Source organism: Coregonus clupeaformis, chromosome 33 (genome assembly GCF_020615455.1).
Source record: "Coregonus clupeaformis isolate EN_2021a chromosome 33, ASM2061545v1, whole genome shotgun sequence".
NCBI classification, from domain to species: Eukaryota; Metazoa; Chordata; class Actinopteri; order Salmoniformes; family Salmonidae; genus Coregonus; species Coregonus clupeaformis.
Genome location: NC_059224.1, coordinates 42,527,660 through 42,549,477, shown reverse-complemented (window position 1 = coordinate 42,549,477; position 21,818 = coordinate 42,527,660). Strand labels below are relative to the sequence as shown.

General features: G+C 42.6%; 1 protein-coding gene across 1 annotated transcript in view; it reads left to right on the top strand.

The window, feature by feature from the left end:
• Positions 1–18,027, top strand: part of LOC121549125 (translocating chain-associated membrane protein 2) — a 31,397-nt gene extending 13,370 nt beyond the window's left edge. Inside the window, exons 7-11 of the mRNA XM_041860980.2 lie at positions 10,301–10,371; positions 13,968–14,072; positions 16,263–16,406; positions 16,597–16,754; positions 16,967–18,027. Coding sequence (XP_041716914.1) covers positions 10,301–10,371; positions 13,968–14,072; positions 16,263–16,406; positions 16,597–16,754; positions 16,967–17,043 — 555 coding nt within the window. The 3' untranslated portion in view covers positions 17,044–18,027. The remainder of the gene's footprint in view (positions 1–10,300; positions 10,372–13,967; positions 14,073–16,262; positions 16,407–16,596; positions 16,755–16,966) is intronic.
• Positions 18,028–21,818: the final 3,791 nt, after the last annotated feature.

Sequence of the window (21,818 nt, the reverse complement as noted above, 5' to 3'; positions counted from 1 at the left end):
ACGCTCTTATCCAGAGCGACTTACAGGAGCAATTAGGGTTAAGTGCCTTGCTTAAGGGCACATCGACAGATTTTTCACCTAGTCGGCTCGGGGATTAGAACCAGCGACCTTTCGGTTACTGGCACAACGCTCTTACCCACTAAGCTACCTGCCGCCCTGCCGCCCTATATATATTATATATATAAATAAAATATGCGCTGACCAACTGGCAAGTGTCTTCACTGACATTTTCAACATGTGTCTGACTGAGTCTGTAATACCATAGTCCCTGTGCCCAAGAACACTAAGATAACCTGCCTAAATGACTACCGACCCGTAGCACTCACGTCTGTAGCCATGAAGTGCTTTGAAAGGCTGGTCATGGCTCACATCAACACCATTATCCCAGAAACCCTAGACCCACTCCAATTTGCATACCGCCCCAACAGATCCACAGATGATGCAATCTCTATTGCACTCCACACTGCCCTTTCCCACCTGGACAAGAGGAACACCTATGTGAGAATGCTATTCATTTACTACAGCTCAGCGTTCAACACCATAGTGCCCTCAAAGCGCATCACTAAGCTAAGGACCCTGGGACTAAACACCTCCCTCTGCAACTGGATCCTGGACATCCTGATGGGGCCGCACCCAGGTGGTAAGGGTAGGTAACAACACATCTGCCACGCAGATCCTCAACACGGGGGCCCCTCAGGGGTGCGTGCTCAGTCCCCTCCTGTACTCCCTGTTCAACCATAATTGCATGGCCAGGAACGACTCCAACACCATCATTAAGTTTGCCGACGACACAACAGTGGTAGGCCTGATCACCGACAACGATGAGACAGCCTACAGGGAGGTCAGAGACCTGGCCGAGTGGTGCCAGGATAACAACCTCTCCCTCAACGTCAGCAAGACAAAGGAGATGATTGTGGACTACAGGGAAAAAAAAGAGGACTTAGCACGCCCCCATTCTCATTGACGGGGCTGTAGTGGAAAAGGTTCCTTGGTGTCCACATCACCAACAAAATATAATTGTCCAAACACACCAAGACAGTCGTGAAGAGGGCACGACAAAGCCTATTCCCCCTCAGGAGACTGAAAAGATTTGGCATGGGTCCTCAGATCCTCAAAATGTTCTTCAGCTGCACCATCGAGAGCAATCTGACTGGTTGCATCACCGCCTGGTATGGCAACTGCTCGGGCCTCCGACCGCAAGGCACTACAGAGTGTAGTGCATACGGCCCAGTAAATCACTGGGGCCAAGCTTCCTGCCATCCAGGACCAAGTACCAGGCGGTGTCAGAGGAAGGCCCTAAAAATGATCGAAGACTCCAGCCACCCTAGTCATAGACTGTTCTCTCTGCTACCGCACGGCAAGCGGTACCGGAGCACCAAGTCTAGGTCCAAAAGGCTTCTTAACAGCTTCTACCCCCAAGCCATAAGACTCCTTAAAAGCTAATCATGTCTACCCGGACTATTTGCATTGCCCCCACACCCCACCCCATCCCCCTCTTTTACACTGCTGCTACTCTGTTTATTATTTATGTATAGTCACTTTAACTCTACCCACATGTACATATTACCTCAATTACCTCGACTAACCGGTGCCCCGCATATTGACTCTGTACCGGTACCCCCTGTATATAGCCTCCCTACTGTTATTTTATTTTACTGCTGCTCTTTAATTATTTGCTATTTATTTTAATTTTTTACTTATCTATTTTTTACTTAACTGCATTGTTGGTTAAGGGCTTGTAAGTAAGCGTTTCACTGTAATGTCTACACCTGTTGTATTCGGCGCATGTGGCAATTACAATTTGATATATATATATATATATCTCAAATCGGTTAGGACATCTACTTTGTGCATGACACAAGTAATTTTTCCAACAATTGTTTACAGGCAGATTATTTCACTTATAATTCACTGTATCACAATTCCAGTGGATCAGAAGTTGACATACACTAAGTTGACTGTGCCTTTAAACAGCTTGGAAAATTCCAGAAAATGATGTCATGGCTTTAGAAGCTTCTTATAGGCTAATTGACATAATTTGAGTCAATTGGAGGTGTACCTGTGGATGTATTTCAAGGCCTACCTTCAAACTCAGTGCCTCTTTGCTTGACATCATGGGAAAATCAAAAATTGTAGACCTCCACAAGTCTGGTTCATCCTTGGGAGCAGTTTCCAAACGCCTGAAGGTACCACGTTCATCTGTACAAACAATAATACGCAAGTATAAACACCATGGGACCACGCAGCCGTCATACCACTCAGGAAGGAGATGTGTTCTGTCTCCTAGAAATGAACGTATTTTGGTGCGAAAAGTGCAAATCAATCCCAGAACAACAGCAAAGGACCTTGTGAAGATGCTGTAGGAAATGGGTACAAAAATATCTATATCCACAGTAAACGAGTCCTATATCCTGAGAGGCCGCTCAGCAAAGAAGAAGCCACTGCTCCAAAACCGCTATAAAAAAAGCCAGACTACGGTTTGCAACTGCACATGGGGACAAAGATCGTACTTTTTGGAGAAAGGTCCTCTAGTCTGATGAAACAAAAATAGAACTCTTCGGCCATAATGACCATCGTTATGTTTGGAGGAAAAAGAGGGTGGCTTGCAAGCCGAAGAACACTATCCCTAACCGTGAAGCACGGGGGTGGCAGCATCATGCTGTGGGGGTGCTTTGCTGCAGGAGGGACTGGTGCACTTCACAAAATAGATGGCATCATGAGGAAGGAAAATTATGTGGATATATTGAAGCAACATCTCAAGACATCAGTCAGGAAGTTAAAGCTTGGTCGCAAATGGGTCTTCCAAATGGACAATGACCCCAAGCATACTTCCAAAGTTGTGGCAAAATGGCTTAAGGACAACAAAGTCAAGGTATTGGAGTGGCCATCACAAAGCCCTGACCTCAATCCTATAGAAAATGTGTGGGCAGAAATGAAAAAGTGTGTGCGAGGAAGGAGGCCTACAAACCTGACTCAGTTACACCAGCTCTGTCAGGAGGAATGGGCCAAAATTCACCCAACTTATTGTGGGAAGCTTGTGGAAGGCTACCCAAAACGTTTGACCCAAGTTAAACAATCTTAAACGCAATGCTACCAAATACTAATTGAGTGTATGTAAACATCTGACCCACTTGGAATGTGATGAAAGAAATAAAAGCTGAAATAAATCATTCTCTCTACTATTATTCTGACATTTCACATTCTTAAAATAAAGTGGTGATCCTAACTGACCTAAGACAGGGAATTTTTACTAGGATTAAATGTCTGGAATTGTGAAAAACGGAGTTTAAAAGTATTTGGCTAAGGTGTATGTAAACTTCCGACTTCAACTGTGTGTGTATATGTATGTATGTATGTATGTATGTATGTATGTATGTATGTATGTATGTATGTATATATGTATATATGTATATATATTTATTTATTTTCCCCTAACCTTACCACCTCTCCCCTAAATAGAGTAAACTAATAGACCCCAACACTTAGGCTTCTACTTCCAGTTTATACAGTGGGGGAAAAAAGTATTTAGTCAGCCACCAATTGTGCATGTTCTCCCACTTAAAAAGATGAGAGAGGCCTGTAATTTTCATCATAGGTACACATCAACTATGACAGACAAATTGAGGAAAAAAAATCCAGAAATTCACATTGTAGGATTTTTAATGAATTTATTTGCAAATGATGGTGGAAAATAAGTATTTGGTCACCTACAAACAAGCAAGATTTCTGGCTCTCACAGACCTGTAACTTCTTCTTTAAGAGGCTCCTCTGTCCTCCACTCGTTACCTGTATTAATGGCACCTGTTTGAACTTGTTATCAGTATAAAAGACACCTGTCCACAACCTCAAACAGTCACACTCCAAAATCCACTATGGCCAAGACCAAATAGCTGTCAAAGGACACCAGAAACAAAATTGTAGACCTGCACCAGGCTGGGAAGACTGAATCTGCAATAGGTAAGCAGCTTGGATTGAAGAAATCAACTGTGGGAGCAATTATTAGGAAATGGTAGACATACAAGACCACTGATAATCTCCCTCGATCTGGGGCTCCACGCAAGACCATGCAGAGAGCTGGGACCAAAGTAACAAAGCCTACCATCAGTAACACACTACGCCGCCAGGGACTCAAATCCTGCAGTGCCAAACGTGTCCCCCTGCTTAAGCCAGTACATGTCCAGGCCCGTCTGAAGTTTGCTAGAGTGCATTTGGATGATCCAGAAGAGGATTGGGAGAATGTCATATGGTCAGATGAAACCAAAATATAACTTTTTGGTAAAAACTCAACTCGTCGTGTTTGGAGGACAAAGAATGCTGAGTTGCATCCAAAGAACACCATACCTACTGTGAAGCATGGGGGTGGAAACATCATGCTTTGGGGCTGTTTTTCTGCAAAGGGACCAGGACGACTGATCCGTGTAAAGGAAAGAATGAATGGGGCCATGTATCGTGAGATTTTGAGTGAAAACCTCCTTCCATCAGCAAGGGCATTGAAGATGAAACGTGGCTGGGTCTTTCAGCATGACAATGATCCCAAACACACCGCCCGGGCAACGAAGGAGTGGCTTTGTAAGAAGCATTTCAAGGTCCTGGAGTGGCCTAGCCAGTCTCCAGATCTCAACCCCATAGAAAATATTTGGAGGGAGTTGAAAGTCCGTGTTGCCCAGCGACAGCCCCAAAACATCACTGCTCTAGAGGAGATCTGCATGGAGGAATTGGCCAAAATACCAGCAACAGTGTGTGAAAACCTTGTGAAGACTTACAGAAAACGTTTGACCTGTGTCATTGCCAACAAAGGGTATATAACAAAGTATTGAGAAACTTTTGTTAATGACCAAATACTTATTTTCCACCATAATTTGCAAATAAATTCATTAAAAATCCTACAATGTGATTTTCTGGATTTTTTTTCTTCTCATTTTCTCTGTCATAGTTGACCTATGATGAAAATTACAGGCCTCTCTCATCTTTTTAAGTGGGAGAACTTGCACAATTGGTGGCTGACTAAATACATTTTTTCCCCACTGTACATACTATATACATTTTACAGACACAGTATATTTTACAATAGTTCTCTTTTGTTTATTTTTAACCCCATCCTTCAGCTACCCTCAACCCCTCACATCTATCCCTGAAGACCGTCCAGTTTTGATTTCTATTTGCGATGTTCAACTGTGCTGTTTCACAAAAGTTCTGAACCTATTTTATGGACACTATATTTTACATTAGTTATCTTATTTCAGCTCCACTCAACCCCTCCCATCTACAGTGCATTCGGAAAGTATTCCGACTCCTTGAATATTTCCACATTTTGTTACGTTACAGCCTTGTTCTAAAATTGATTACATTGTTTTTTTTTTCTCATCAATCTACAGGTTTTTAGACATTTTTACAAAAGTATTCAGACCCTTTACTCAGCAGTTTTGGCCGCGATTACAGCCTCGTCTTCTTGGGTATGACGCTACAAGCTTGGCACACCTGTATTTGGGTAGTTTCTCCCAATCGTCTCTGCAGATCCTCTCAAGCTCTGTCAGGTTGGATGGGGAGCGTCGCTGCACAGCTATTTTTCAGGTCTCTCCAGAGATGTTCGATTGGGTTCAAGTCTGGGCTATGGCTGGGCCACTCAAGGACATTCAAAGACTTGTCCCGAAGCCACTCCTGCCTTGTCTTGGCTGTGTGCTTAGGCTCGTTGTCCTGTTGGAAGGTGAACCTTCGCCCCAGTTTGAGGTCCTGAGCACTCTGGAGCAGGTTTTCATCAAGGATCTCTCTGTATTTTTCTCCGTTTATCTTTTCCTTGATTCTGACTAGTCTCCCAGTCCCTGCCGCTGAAAAACATCCCCACAGCATGATGCTGCCACCACCATGCTTCACCATAGGGATGTTGCCAGGTTTCCTCCAGAAGTGACCCTTGGCATTCAGGCCAAAGAGTTCAATCTTGGTTTCATCAGACCAGAGAATCTTGTTTCTCATGGTCTGAGAGTCCTTTAGGTGCCTTTTGGCAAACTCTAAGCGGGCTGTCCTGTGCCTTTTACTGAGGAGTGGCTTCCATCTGGCCACTCTACCATAAAGGCCTGATTGGTGGAGTGTTGCAGAGATGGGAGAACCTTCCAGAAGGACAACCATATCCACAGAGGAATTCTGGAGCTCTGTCAGTGACCATCGGGTTCTTGGTCACCTCCCTTACCTAGGCCCTTTTCCCCCGATTGCTCAGTTTGGCAGGGCAGCCAGTTCTAGGAAGAGTATTGGTGGTTCCAAACTTCTTCCATTTAAGAATGATGAAGGCCACTGTGTTTTTCGGGATCTTCAATGCTGCAGAAATGTTTTGGTAGACTTCCCCAGATCTGTGCCTCGACACAATCCTGTCTCGAAGCTCTACGGACAATTCCTTCGACCTCATGGCTTGGTTTTTGCTCTGACATGCACTGTCAGCTGTGGGACCTTTTATATAAACAGGTTTGTGCCTTTCCAATTCATGTCCAATCAATTGAATTTTCCACAGGTGGACTCCAAGTTGTAGAAACATCTCAAGGATGATCAATGGAAACAGGATGCACCTGAGCTCAATTTTGAGTCTCATAGCAAAGGGTCTGAATATTTACACTACCAGTCAAAAGTTTGGACACGCCTACTCATTCAATGGTTTTTCTTTATTTTTACTATTTTTTACATTGTAGAATAATAGTGAAGTCATCAACTATGAAATAACACATGGAATCATGTAGTAACCAAAAAAGTGTTAAACAAATCAAAATATATTTGAGGTTCTTCAAATAGCCAACCTTTGCCTTGACAGCTTTGCACACACTTTTGACATTCTCTCAACCAGCTTCATGAGGTAGACACCTGGAATGCATTTCAATTAACAGGTGTGCCTTTTTAAAAGTTAATTTGTGGAATTTGTTTCCTTAATGTGTTGGGCTCAATCAGTTGTGTTGTGACAAGGTAGGGGGGGGGGTATACAGAAGATAGGCCTATTTGGTAAAAGACCAATGGCCCTATTTGGTAAAAGACCATATTATGGCTAGAACAGCTCAAATAAGCAAAGAGAAACAACAGTCCGTCATTGACTGACCTTCGTCTTAAAGTAATCTGGACAATTTCAAGAACTTTTAAAGTTTCTTCAAGCGCTATGATGAAACTGGCTCTCATGAGGACTGCCACAGGAATGGGAGACCCAGAGTTACCTCTGCTGCAGAGGATAAGTTAATTAGAGTTACCAGCCTCAGAAATTGCAGCCCAAGTAAATGCTTCAGAGTTCAAGTAAGACACATCTCAACATCAACTGTTCAGAGGAGACTACGTGAATCAGGCCTTCATGGTCGAATTGCTGCAAAGAAACCACTACTAAAGGACACCAATAGGAAGAAGAGACTTGCTTGGGCCAAGAAACTTGAGCAATGGACATTAGACCGGTGGAAACTTGTCCTTTTGGTCTGGAGTACAAATTGGAGAATTTTGGTTCCAATCACGTGTCTTTGTGAGATGCGGTGTGGGTGAACGGATGATCTCCGCATGTGTATTTCCCACCGTAAAGCATGGAGGAGGAGGTGTTATGGTGTGGGGGTGCTTTGCTGGTGACACTGTCTGTGATTTATTTAGAATTGAAGGCACACTTAACCAGCATGGCTACCACAGCATTCTGCCACAATACGCCATCGGGATTAGTGGGACTGTCATTTGTTTTTCAACAGGACAATGACCCAACACACCTCCAGGCTGTGTAAGGGCTTTTTTTTACCAAGAAGGAGAGTGATGGAGTGCTGCATCAGATGACCTGGCCTCCACAATCACCCGACCTCAACCCAATTGAGATGGTTTGGGATGAGTCGGACCGCAGAGTGAAGGAAAAGCAGCCAGCAAGTGCTCAGCATATGTGGGAACTCCTTCAAGACTGTTGGAAAAGCATTCCAGGTGAAGCTGGTTGAGAGAATGCCAAGAGTGCAAAGCTCTCAAGGCAAAGGGTGGCTATTTTGAAGAATCTCAAATATAAAATATATTTTGATTTGTTTAACACTTTTTTGGTTACTACATGATTCCATATGTGTTCTTTCATAGTTTTGATGTCTTCACTTTTATTCTACAATGTAGAAAGTAGTACAAATAAAGAAAAACCCTGGAATGAGTTGGTGTGGTACTGTATGTAAATAAGGTTTTTATGTTTTATACATTTACTAATATTTCTAAACCTGTTTTCGCTGAGGATTTTTATTTATTTAATCCATTTTAGAATAAGGCTGTAATGTAACAATGTGGAAAAAGGAAGAGGTCTGAATACTTTCCGAATGCACTGTATCCCTGAACACCATTCTGTGTGTGTTTGCAATTCTTCAGGCATTCCTGAACCATTGACCAAAAACAAAGTGATGATTCTGTCTCTTCGCAGCAAAATCTGCAGAGCTGGGATGGTTGTATCCTCCATATATACATTATATGTAACAGTCTGTTGGTTTCAAGAATTTCTCATAATTTAAATTGAATAACTCTTACATTTTGTATCCGGCGTCGTTTTATGTATCAATTCATAAACCATGTGCCATGGAATCGGTATATCGCAAATCTCTTCCCAACTATTTTGTAATCTATATGGCACAGCTGTCAATATTTCGGCCCTTAAATGAAACTGGTATACTCTCTTATTGATCACAACTTTCTTTAACAAATGTTGGTCTTTAATGCAGGGCCGACAGTTCCTTACTTTCTCCCCCTTCCACTTTCCTCTTCCATTTTTGCGGTAATGTTGCCATTAGTTGGTTGTAATTTTGTGTAGAGCAGACATTTCCATATATTTTTGTTAGCTGCACTGGTGTGCCTTGAGAAACCTTCAGGTGTGCCGCGGAACTTTTCCTAATCAAATTAGGAAAGTCTGATTTAGGCGTAGCCAGAGAAATTGATTTGTTAATATATGGTTCTGGGCTTAGCTATACCACAGCCTCTGCCATAGAAACAAACGGAGCATGGCTTTGTGTCCGTGGTTGTATTTTTGCAACACAGAAAGCTGCTTGTCTGTTGCCCAAAAGTTTGAAAGCTAAAGACCTATTTTACCGGACCACATTTTTTCTTTTCTTTCTGGTGCAGAAACGCTCTTAAAGGGCTACACACAAATTAACCATAATGAGTAAGGAACTATCAAAACTATGAAAATATTTCAAATAAACCTTATTTAATCTATATGAAAATAGATGATTTGTAGTATGGATCAGATGAGCTGGAGGTCAGTACCAGGGGTTGGAACCGTTCAACTGTTCCGACCAGCAAAATAAAGTTATGAACGTGTTAGATCCCCAAAAAAGTAACGATTTTATATCTGTTCCTTTTTTATACCTCTGAATAAATATATATATATATATATATATATATTATTTTTTTTTTTACATTTAGCTCGACATTAAATGACTTCACCAATCAGTGCGGATAGAGCAGCTTGCTATGGAGTGGGCAAGCTATTTACATGCATTGGACAGGTGAGTGTAGGGCGTGAGATGCGACAGAAATGTTGCGGGTGGGGAGAGTGAGCGAGAGAGGGTGGAGGAAAAGTCTTGGGTTGAAGCATCTTGACATGCATTATCTGAATTAAGCCCACATAATTATACCTACGGAGGAGCTGCTTCTATGAAGGAACTTTGAATGTCTTTGAACTTAGGCTTAACGTTGGACCAGCTAGCTAACTAGTTAACAAGCTTGTGTGTGCAGAGCTGCACCAGAATTAAAATTGAAAACATGTTTTACCTTTTTGTAGTTAATAAATCCAATGTGAAATGTGATAACTATAGTATCCTCAACTAGTACTGAAAAGGTTAATCCATTCTTTAATAAACATTTCTGAATCACGCTTGTAACGTCAGTAGGCTACTAAACTATGCTTTGGAGGGGGAGGGGCCTACACACGCACACACACTGGCAAAACATTTCAGCTGGCAGGCAGGCAGACACTGGAATACGTTTCTGAGTGACTGAGTGAGGGCTTTGCATAGGCACTTTGTTGCGTTTTTTTTGTGGGACTGGAAAAAAATGTCCGGAACTGAAATAACGTTATTAACCGGTTCCCCTGTTTTTAAAATAACGGTTCTGTTCCGGAACGGTATAGATCACTTTCGTTCGCGGTTCTGATTCTGTTCCTTGAAATGTTTTGTTATTTTCCAGTTTTCTGTTATTTTCCCTGAACCGGATCCAACCCCTGGTCATTACCACTAAATACATAATTTTATATCCCATCAAGGTGTGCCATGGTTCAAAAAAGGTTGGGAACCACTGCACTAATGAACAAACCCCTGATGTGACTGCTCTGTGTTGTTGTCCTCAGGAAGAGATCCCTCGCCAGCTGCAGTACATCAGTCTCTACCTGCTGCACGTCTCTGCAGCATACCTGCTCAAGTAAGCACATGTAGAAGCTAGGGATGTGACAAATGTAAAAAATGTCTTAACATTTAAACTGCCATTTTTTAAAATTGTTTCGAGATGGCATCTTGTAGTCTGGTTCTAGACATGCCATTGACAATGGCTGCATATCAGCTGCAATCATTTCTGTAATCAGCGCTGTGATTTTCTCATTCCGTCCCTTATCGCACTACTGCCAGTAACAGGTTGGGTCTCACGGTGCCTCCCTTTCAGCATTGCACCTGTACTGCCACTGTAGCTCAATTCCACCTCGCAAAGTTTGCATTTCACAACCTTCTCATTTAACTTCTCAAAGTATTGCCATACAGGACTTCGCTGCTGTCGCTTCCCTGTCTCACTCTGCAATCTTTTCAACTATTAACGAGGATGACTTGCGGAGCAAATAATTTGAAAGATTCATATCTCCTAACGTTACAGCATTTTACGTTAGGTATTTGTTAAATGTTTATTTTTCCCTTGATGATGATCGGGACTTGTTCGTTTTTTGATAACTGCCCTGTGATTGTAATTATTTTAATATGTTTTTCGGTTAGTGATTCTTTTAAAACGTTAACAATCCCAATTTAATTTAAACGTCACACCCCTAATAGAAGCATGCATATAAGCATAGATAAGCAGCTAATATTAGCACAAATACATATAAAGCATATATAACCGCATGAGCACCAATAAACATAGAAGCATAGATAAGCACATACAGTGCCTTCAGAATGTATTCACACCCCTTAACTTATTCCACATTTTGTTGTGTTACAGCCTGAATTTAAAATTGATTACATTGAGGTTTTGTGTCACTGGCCTACACACAATACCCCATAATATCAAAGTGGAATTATGTTTTTTACAAATTAAATAATAATGAAATGCTGAAATGTCTTAAGTATTCAACCCCTTTGTTATGGCATGCCTAAATAAGTGAATGAGTAAAAATGTGCTTAACAAGGCACATAATTAGTTGCATGGACTCACTTTGTGTGCAATAATAGTGTTTAACATGAATTTTGAATGACCTCATCTCTGTACCCCACACATACAATTATCTGTAAGGTCCCATAGTCGAGCAGTGAATTTCAAACACTGATTCAACCACAAAGACCAGGGAGGTTTTCAATGCCTTGCAAAGAAGGGCACCTATTGGTAGATGGGTAAAAAACAAAAACACATTGAATATCCCTTTGAGCATAGTGAAGTTATTAACTACACTTTCTATGGTGTATCAATATACCCAGTCACTACAAAGATACAGGCGTCCTTCCTAACTCAGTTGCCGGAGAGGAAGGAAATCATTCAGGGATTTCTCTGAGGTCAATGGTGACTTTAAAACAGTTACAGAGTTTAATGGCTGTGATAGGAGAAAACTGAGGATGGATCAACAACATTGTAGTTGCTCCACAATACTAACAATATATACACTGGAGTTGCTTACCAAGATGACATTGAATGTCCCTGACTGGCCTAGTTACAGTTTTGACTTAAATCTTTGGCAAGACTTGAAAATGGCTGTCTAGAAATGATCAACAACGAACTTGCCAGAGCTTGAATAATGTGCAAATGTTGTACAATCCAGATGTGCAAAGCTCTTGGAGACTCACAGCTGTAATTGCTGCCAAAGGTGATTCTAACATGTATTGACTCAATGTGAATACTTAAGTACATTTTCAATATATTTGCTAAATTGTTTCCAAAAATTAAGAGGTATTGTGTGTAGATGGGTGAGGGAAAACATATATTTAATCCCTTTAGAATTCAGGCAGTAACACACCAAAATGTGGAATAAGTCAAGGGGTATGAATACGTTTTGAAGGCACATATAAACACAAACAGTACCAGTCAAAAGTTTGGACACACCTACTCATTCAATGGTTTTATTTATTTTTACTATTTTCTACATTGCAGAATAGTGAAGACATAACCTATGAAATAACACATATGGAATCATGTAGTAAACAAAAACGTGTTAAACAAATCAACATATATTTTGTATTTGAGATTCTTCAAATAGCATTCTCTCAACCAGCTTCATGAGGAATGCTTTTCCAACAGTCTTGAAGGAGTTCCCACATATACTGAGCACTTGTCTGCTCTTCCTTCACTCTGCTGTGCAACTCATCCCAAACCATCTCAATTGGGTTGAGGTCGGGGGATTGTGGAGGCCAGGTAATCTGATGCAGCACTCCATCACTCTCCTTGGTCAAATAGCCCTTACACAGCCTGGAGGTGTGTTTTGGGTCATTGTCCTGTTGAAAAACAAATGATAGTCCCACTAAGTGCAAACCAGATGGGATGGCGTATCGCTGCAGAATGCTGTGGTAGCCATGCTGGTTAAGTGTGCCTAGAATTATAAATAAATCACTGACAGTGTCACCAGCAAAGCACCAGCACACCACCTCCTCCATGCTTCACGGTGGGAACCACACATGCGGAGATCATCCGTTCACCTACTCTGCGTCTCACAAAGACACGGCGCTTGGAACCAGAAATCTCCAATTTGGACTCATCAGACCAAATGACACATTTCCACTATCTAATATCCATTGCTCGTGTTTCTTGGCCCAAGCAAGGCAAAGGGTGGCTACTTTGAAGAATCTCAAATATAAATATACTTTGTCGTAGAAATATTTGACTAAAAAATAGTCAACTTAAAAATATATCTCAAGAGACCGGAGCTTGTGAATCCAAGAATGAGACTTTATTGCATAATAAAGCCGAGCTTGTTCCATGGAGCAACTGTCTCTCTTTGGCTTAGAGATCTCTTATATACACACACAAATGCACAGTCATGTATACATAGCTTATAAAGCTACTCCCCTTAAGATCACGGATTAACATCTTTAACTGCCACGCCACTATTATCTTTGAAAGTCCAATAACACATGTTTACTCCAAAAAGGCCATGGGCACTTTTGCCTCTTTCCCTTATCTCATATTGGTGGCATGGCACAAACACTTAAAAAAAATAAAATACATACATTCATCAAAGCATGTTTACACATTGTATTGACTATATTCCTTATTTAGACATGCATCTGGACTTATAAAATGTCAATCATGTATACTATATTTTATCTTTGACATTTCCCAACATTTTCCTTAATGATACATAAAATATTACCATAACTTTGATTTGTTTAACACTTTTTTGGGTTACTACATGATTCCATATGTGTTATTTCATCATTTTGATGTCTTCACTATTATTCTACAATGTAGAAAATAGTACAAATAAAGAAACTCTTGAATGAGTAGGTGTCCAAACTTTTGACTGGTACTGTATATAAGCACCTATACTGTAAGAGCACCTGAGAGTTGCCATATTCATGTTTTAGCTGAACAGCAACACTTTTACTCCACATTTGTACTTGCATAAGGACTTCATAACACATGCATAACCTGTACATGTAAATTGATGACATTCTTAAAAGGCATATAAGCATTTCACTGACTGTTATTTAAATTTTTTCTAATGATTGTATCTCTCTCCCCTGCCTCTCACTACTTCCTTCTATTCCTCCACTTCTTCCATGTCCTTCTCCCTCACCGCCCCCTCCCCCCTCCTTTCTCCCCTCCCTCAGTTTGAGTCGTGTGGGACTGGTGCTCCTCTGCCTCCAGTACCTGTCTGAGCTGGGCTTCCACATCGCCAGAATGTTCTACTTCACTGATGAGAGCCACCAAAAGATGTGAGTTTATACTTCCAACTCAGTGGCTTTGTGGTTAGTGTCCGTCCTGAGATTGGAAGGTTGGGGGTTTGATCCCTGGTTGAGTCATACCAAAGACTCTAAAAATGGTACCCGAGGCCTCTACTTGGCAGATGGATTGGGGGTAATGCCCTGCGATAGACTAGCGTCGTGTCTAGGGGGTGTACTTGTATGTCATGCTGCCTCACTTTACAGAATCAGGCCATTCTGGCTCGGACAAGGCTTACTTACTTTTACTTCCAACTGCACAACAACATATACAGTGGGGGAAAAAAGTATTTAGTCAGCCACCAATTGTGCAAGTTCTCCCACTTAAAAAGATGAGAGAGGCCTGTAATTTTCATCATATGTACACGTCAACTATGACCGACAAAATGAGAAAAAAAAATCCAGAAAATCACATTATAGGATTTTTAATGAATTTATTTGCAAATTATGGTGGAAAATAAGTATTTGGTCAATAACAAAAGTTTATCAATACTTTGTTATATACCCTTTGTTGGCAATGACACAGGTTAAAACGTTTTCTGTAAGTCTTCACAAGGTTTTCACACACTGTTGCTGGTATTTTGGCCCATTCCTCCATGCAGATCTCCTCTAGAGCAGTGATGTTTTGGGGCTGTCGCTGGGCAACACAGACTTTCAACTCCCTCCAAAGATTTTCTATGGGGTTGAGATCTGGAGACTGGCTAGGCCACTCCAGGACCTTGAAATGCTTCTTACGAAGCCACTCCTTCGTTGCCCGGGCGGTGTGTTTGGGATCATTGTCATGCTGAAAGACCCAGCCACGTTTCATCTTCAATGCCCTTGCTGATGGAAGGTGGTTTTCACTCAAAATCTCACGATACATGGCACCATTCATTCTTTCCTTTACACGGATCAGTCGTCCTGGTCCCTTTGCAGAAAAACAGCCCCAAAGCATGATGTTTCCACCCCCATGCTTCACAGTAGGTATGGTGTTCTTTGGATGCAACTCAGCATTCTTTGTCCTCCAAACACGACGAGTTTAGTTTTTACCAAAAAGTTCTATTTTGGTTTCATCTGACGATATGACATTCTCCCAATCCTCTTCTGGATCATCCAAATGCACTCTAGCAAACTTCAGAGGGGCCTGGACATGTACTGGCTTAAGCAGGGGGACACGTCTGGCACTGCAGGATTTGAGTCCCTGGCGGCGTAGTGTGTTACTGATGGTAGGCTTTGTTACTTTGGTCCCAGCTCTCTGCAGGTCATTCACTAGGTCCCCCTGTGTGGTTCTGGGATTTTTGCTCACCGTTCTTGTGATCATTTTGACCCCACGGGGTGAGATCTTGCATGGAGCCCCAGATCGAGGGAGATTATCAGTGGTCTTGTATGTCTTCCATTTCCTAATAATTGGTCCCACAGTTGATTTCTTCAAACCAAGCTGCTTACCTATTGCAGATTCAGTCTTCCCAGCCTGGTGCAGGTCTACAATTTTGTTTCTGGAGTCCTTTGACAGCTCTTTGGTCTTGGCCATAGTGGAGTTTGGAGTGTGACTGTTTGAGGTTGTGGACAGGTGTCTTTTATACTGATAACATGTTCAAACAGGTGCCATTAATACAGGTAACGAGTGGAGGACAAAGGAGACTCTTAAAGAAGAAGTTACAGGTCTGTGAGAGCCAGAAATCTTGCTTGTTTGTTGGTGACCAAATACTTATTTTCCACCATAATTTGCAAATAAATTCATTAAAAATCCTACAATGTGATTTTTTTGGATTTTTTTATTCTCAATTTGTCTGTCATAGTTGACGTGTACCTATGGTGAAAATTACAGGCCTCTCTCATCTTTTTAAGTCGGAGAACTTGCACAATTGGTGGCTGACTAATTACTTTTTTTCCCCACTGTATATATATATATATATAACAGCACTTCATTAAAGGTAAACTGCACAATATCACCAGACACAGTGGGGCGACTTCCTGAAAAACAACCTGCCAAGACTCTCACTATTGGCTCTTCCCAATATCCAAATTCTTGGCAAATCTGAATTTTGTTGTTGATTTCCAAAAATGCTGTTAATCTCCCTGATGTGTATGATGATGTCTTATTGCTGACTCTACCTTTAACGGCACTGCATGCCGTATGCAATCAATCCTAGCATAATCACAATCCATTTATGTCATGTACTGATGTGTTGGGTGTGTGTCCAGGTTTGACCTGTGGGCAGTGAGCTTTGTGTTCACGCGGATGGTGACCCTTACCCTTATGTTCCTGGCTGTGGGCTTCGGGTTGGCCCGTGCCGAAAACCAGGGACTGGACTGGGACTTGGGCAACTTTAACACTGTGCTGATACGGTAAGGGGTTTTTGGTGGCTGTCTTGAGCAGCATACTTCAATGTGTAATGTACACAAACTGCTCCACACACACACACACACACACACACGTACACACACGTGTGCACACTAATACTATGTCTCCCTCTCGCTCACACAAACGCACACACCGCTCTCTCCCTAACCCTCTCTCTCTCATCCCTCTCTATAGGATGACTGTGCTGTTGCTGGTGTGTCTGACCCAGTCCTGGCTCCTGTGGAAGTTTATCCGTTTCCAGCTGAGGCGGTGGCGAGAGTTCCGACATGAACAGGCCGCTAGGAAGAAGGCCGCCGCCAAGCAAACCCCCCGACCGCTTAAGAGAGACTCCCGTGAGTGGAGACACACACACTTTGGAATGGGTTTATACCACCTCTTATGACATTGTTCAAGATCAGTAGGGGATTTATAACAAGAGTTGTCAAGTTAGAAGATAGTCAATCGTATGAGTTGAAGCCATTCTATTGCAGCGAACAATAACATGTTGATTATCTGACTATTTGTTAATGTGTGTATGCCCTCTTCTCCTCCCTCCCTCTTCCAGTTGGCCACCATGAAAATGGCGTGATCAAAGCCGAGAATGGAGCCTCTCCTCGGCCCAAGAAGATCAAGGCCCCCTAATGGTTCCACCCGTAATGGCTGCCCTAACAGTGGCCCTGATTATATGGCTTATCAATCAGAGGAACAGGAAACTGGTCCCACACGGTTCATCCTCTTCCTGTTTTGCGTGTTCCGGAGGTGACGCAGGGCCTGGGTCTGTCTCTATGGACACAACACAGCTTTAAAAATGCTGGAAGAAAATGAAAATCTAAAACCAAACACCCTTGAGCCCTGAACAGACATTTACTCTCTCTACTCTAATATCAGTATTTTTTTTTTTTATACACCCACGCCGCCTGCTATGGCCACTGTTTTTTGAGCTCCCTTTGTATACAAAATGATGAATATGCTATTTGTGTGGCACACTGTATACTGTATGTGTCATATTGAATGTGTCGATGCCTCATGCGTTTAAGTACTGTACTGGTCTAGTGTTTGTCGAAATGCCGCCGCCGCTGTTTTTGAGCTCTGCTGTTGTCGCCGTCGAATGAGCTGGCTTCGCTTTTGTTTTTAGCATTGGTCGTATTCATTAGGCACCAAACGGAAGAAAATGGACTGAAACATGGAGGCACTATCTGGACTTGTCCAATAAGAAACGTAAATTTTTGGTTTCTGTTGCAAAATGTTTTAATGTTTCGTGCCCTAATGAATACGACCCTGGTAATGTGGTGCAGGATGGATGTTGCTGATGTTACGGTGGCCCTAGAGGGGCATCCGAACGTGCTGGCTTTGACGCTACCCAGTCAGTGATGGGTAGTGTGTAGAATGGGCGGGACCAGGTTGATATTGGACCAATCATGGGGCTCTGGTTACTCCTTGGCCCCTCCCTCTGGGTCATGGTTGGTGTGACTCGGACCGCGCTGTGCTCATGCTGTGGTCACTTGACACAAACCATGACCATCCTGATGACCATCATGTATGTTGGATAATACCGCATGCCATTCCATTGTTTTTGTTAAAGAAGTATCTATTATTACTTAATTAAATAATGCATTTTTCTCAGTTGACGGTGGTCTGGACTGTACTTTTTCAACCATAAAACTCCTGATGTGGAACACTACACACTAAAATGTAAAAATAACTGATAATCTAAAAATGGAAAAATTGTCACACATATGATTCTGTCTGTAATTTGCAATTACCATGATGGGATTCTGTTTTGTATGTGGAAAACATACAGATTGTTTCCAAGTAATTTTCCATATGGCCATAGCCACAATGTTGGAAGTATTGCAGGCACAAAAGTGCTGTTACCGAAAACGTTATTGTCCGTCAAATCCTTGCTTCCTCCTTCCTTGCTTCCTCAGGTTCTCTCATAGGTCATTGGCGAAGGAGGTCTGAGGGGGGACCTGGAAAGGCGAGGGACAGTTTATATACACTGCTCAAAAAAATAAAGGGAACACTAAAATAACACATCCTAGATCTGAATGAATGAAATCTTATTAAATACTTTTTTCTTTACATAGTTGAATGTGCTGACAACAAAATCACACAAATGGTCAATGGAAATCAAATGTATCAACCCATGGAGGTCTGGATTTGGAGTCACCCTCAAAATTAAAGTAGAAAACCACACTACAGGCTGATCCAACTTTGATGTCCTTAAAACAAGTCAAAATGAGGCTCAGTAGTGTGTGTGGCCTCCACGTGCCTGTATGACCTCCCTACAACGCCTGGGCATGCTCCTGATGAGGTGGCGGATGGTCTCCTGAGGGATATCCTCCCAGACCTGGACTAAAGCATCCGCCAACTCCTGGACAGTCTGTGGTGCAACGTGGCGTTGGTGGATGGAGCGAGACATGATGTCCCAGATGTGCTCAATTGGATTCAGGTCTGGGGAACGGGCGGGCCAGTCCATAGCATCAATGCCTTCCTCTTGCAGGAACTGCTGACACACTCCAGCCACATGAGGTCTAGCATTGTCTTGCATTAGGAGGAACCCAGGGCCAACCGCACCAGCATATGGTCTCACAAGGGGTCTGAGGATCTCATCTCGGTACCTAATGGCAGTCAGGCTACCTCTGGTGAGCACATGGAGGGCTGTGCGGCCCCCAAAGAAATGCCACCCCACACCATGACTGACCCACCGCCAAACCGGTCATGCTGGAGGATGTTGCAGGCAGCAGAACGTTCTCCACGGCGTCTCCAGACTCTGTCACGTCTGTCATATGTGCTCAGTGTGAACCTGCTTTCATCTGTGAAGAGCACAGGGCGCCAGTGGCGAATTTGCCAATCTTGGTGTTCTCTGGCAAATGCCAAACGTCCTGCACGGTGTTGGGCTGTAAGCACAACCCCCACCTGTGGACGTCGGGCCCTCATACCACCATCATGGAGTCTGTTTCTGACCGTTTGAGCAGACACATGCACATTTGTGGCCTGCTGGAGGTCATTTTGCAGGGCTCTGGCAGTGCTCCTCCTTGCACAAAGGCGGAGGTAGCAGTCCTGCTGCTGGGTTGTTGCCCTCCTACGGCCTCCTCCACGTCTCCTGATGTACTGGCCTGTCTCCTGGTAGCGCCTCCATGCTCTGGACACTACGCTGACAGACACAGCAAACCTTCTTGCCACAGCTCGCATTGATGTGCCATCCTGGATGAGCTGCACTACCTGAGCCACTTGTGTGGGTTGTAGACTCCGTCTCATGCTACCACTAGAGTGAAAGCACCGCTAGCATTCAAAAGTGACCAAAACATCAACCAGGAGGCATAGGAACTGAGAAGTGGCCAGTGGTCACCACCTGCAAAACCAGTCCTTTATTGGGGGTGTCTTGCTAATTGCCTATAATTTCCACATGTTATCTATTCCATTTGCACAACAGCATGTGAAATTTATTGTCAATCAGTGTTGCTTCCTAAGTGGACAGTTTGATTTCACAGAAGTGTGATTGACTTCGAGTTACATTGTGTTGTTTAAGTGTTCCCTTTATTTTTTTGAGCAGTGTGTATATATACAGTGAGGGAAAAAAATATTTGATCCCCTGCGGATTTTTTACGTTTGCCCACTGACAAAGAAATGATCATCTTATAATTTTAATGGTAGGTTTATTTGAACAGTGAGAGACAGAATAACAACAAAGAAATCCAGAAAAATGCATGTCACAAATGTTATAAATTGATTTGCATTTTAATGAGGGAAATAAGTATTTGACCCCTTCTCAATCAGAAAGATTTCTGGCTCCCAGGTGTCTTTTATACAAGTAACGAGCTGAGATTAGGAGCACACTCTTAAAGGGAGTGCTCCTAATCTCAGTTTGTTACCTGTATAAAAGACACCTGTCCACAGAAGCAATCAATCAATCAGATTCCAAACTCTGCACCATGGCCAAGACCAAAGAGCTTTCCAAGGATGTCAGGGACAAGATTGTAGACCTACACAAGGCTGGAATCGGCTACAAGACCATGGCCAAGCTGCTTGGTGAGAAGGTGACAACAGTTGGTGCGATTATTTGCAAATGGAAGAAACACAAAAGAACTGTCAATCTCCCTCGGCCTGGGGCTCCATTCAAGATCTCACCTTGTGGAGTTGCAATGATCATGAGAACGGTGAGGAATCAGCCCAGAACTACATGGGAGGATCTTGTCAATGATCTCAAAGCAGCTGGGACCATAGTCACCAAGAAAACAATTGGTAACACACTACGCCGTGAAGGACTGAAATCCTGCAGCGCCCGCAAGGTCCCCTTGCTCAAGAAAGCATATATACAGGGCCGTCTGAAGTTTGCCAATGAACATCTGAATGATTCAGAGGAGAACTGGGTGAAAGTGTTGTGGTCAGATGAGACCAAAATCGACCTCTTTGGCATCAACTCAACTCGCCGTGTTTGGAGGAGGAGGAATGCTGCCTATGACCCCAAGAACACCATCCCCACCGTCAAACATGGAGGTGGAAACATTATGCTTTGGGGGTGTTTTTCTGCTAAGGGGACAGGACAACTTCACCGCATCAAAGGGACGATGGACGGGGCCATGTACCATCAAATCTTGGATGAGAACCTCGTTCACTCAGCCAGGGCATTGAAAATGGGTCGTGGATGGGTATTCCAGCATGACAATGACCCAAAACACATGGCCAAGGCAACAAAAGAGTGGCTCAAGAAGAAGCACATGAAGGTCCTGGAGTGGCCTAGCCAGTCTCCAGACCTTAATCCCATAGAAAATATGTGGAGGGAGCTGAAGGTTTGAGTTGCCAAACGTCAGCCTCGAAACCTTAATGACTTGGAGAAGATCTGCAAAGAGGAGTGGGACAAAATCCCTCCTGAGATGTGTGCAAACCTGGTGGCCAACTACAAGAAACATCTGACCTCTGTGATTTCCAACAAGGGTTTTGCCACCAAGTACTAAGACATGTTTTGCAGAGGGGTCAAATACTTATTTCCCTCATTAAAATGCAAATCAATTTATAACATTTTTTACATGCGTTTTTCAGGATTTTTTTGTTGTTATTCTGTCTCTCACTGTTCAAATAAACCTACCATTAAAATTATAGACTGATCATGTCTTTGTCAGTGGGCAAATGTACAAAATCAGCAGGGGATCAAATACTGTTTTCCCTCACTGTATATACATACAGTGGGAAGAAGAAGTATTTGATACACTGCCGATTTTGCAGGTTTTGTAGAGGTGTAGAGGTCTGTAATTTTTATCATAGGTACACTTCAACTGTGAGAGACGGAATCTAAAACAAAAATCCAGAAAATCACATTGTATGATTTTTAAGTAATTAATTTGCATTTTATTGCATGACATAAGTATTTGATACATCAGAAAAGCAGAACTTAATATTTGGTACAGAAACCTTTG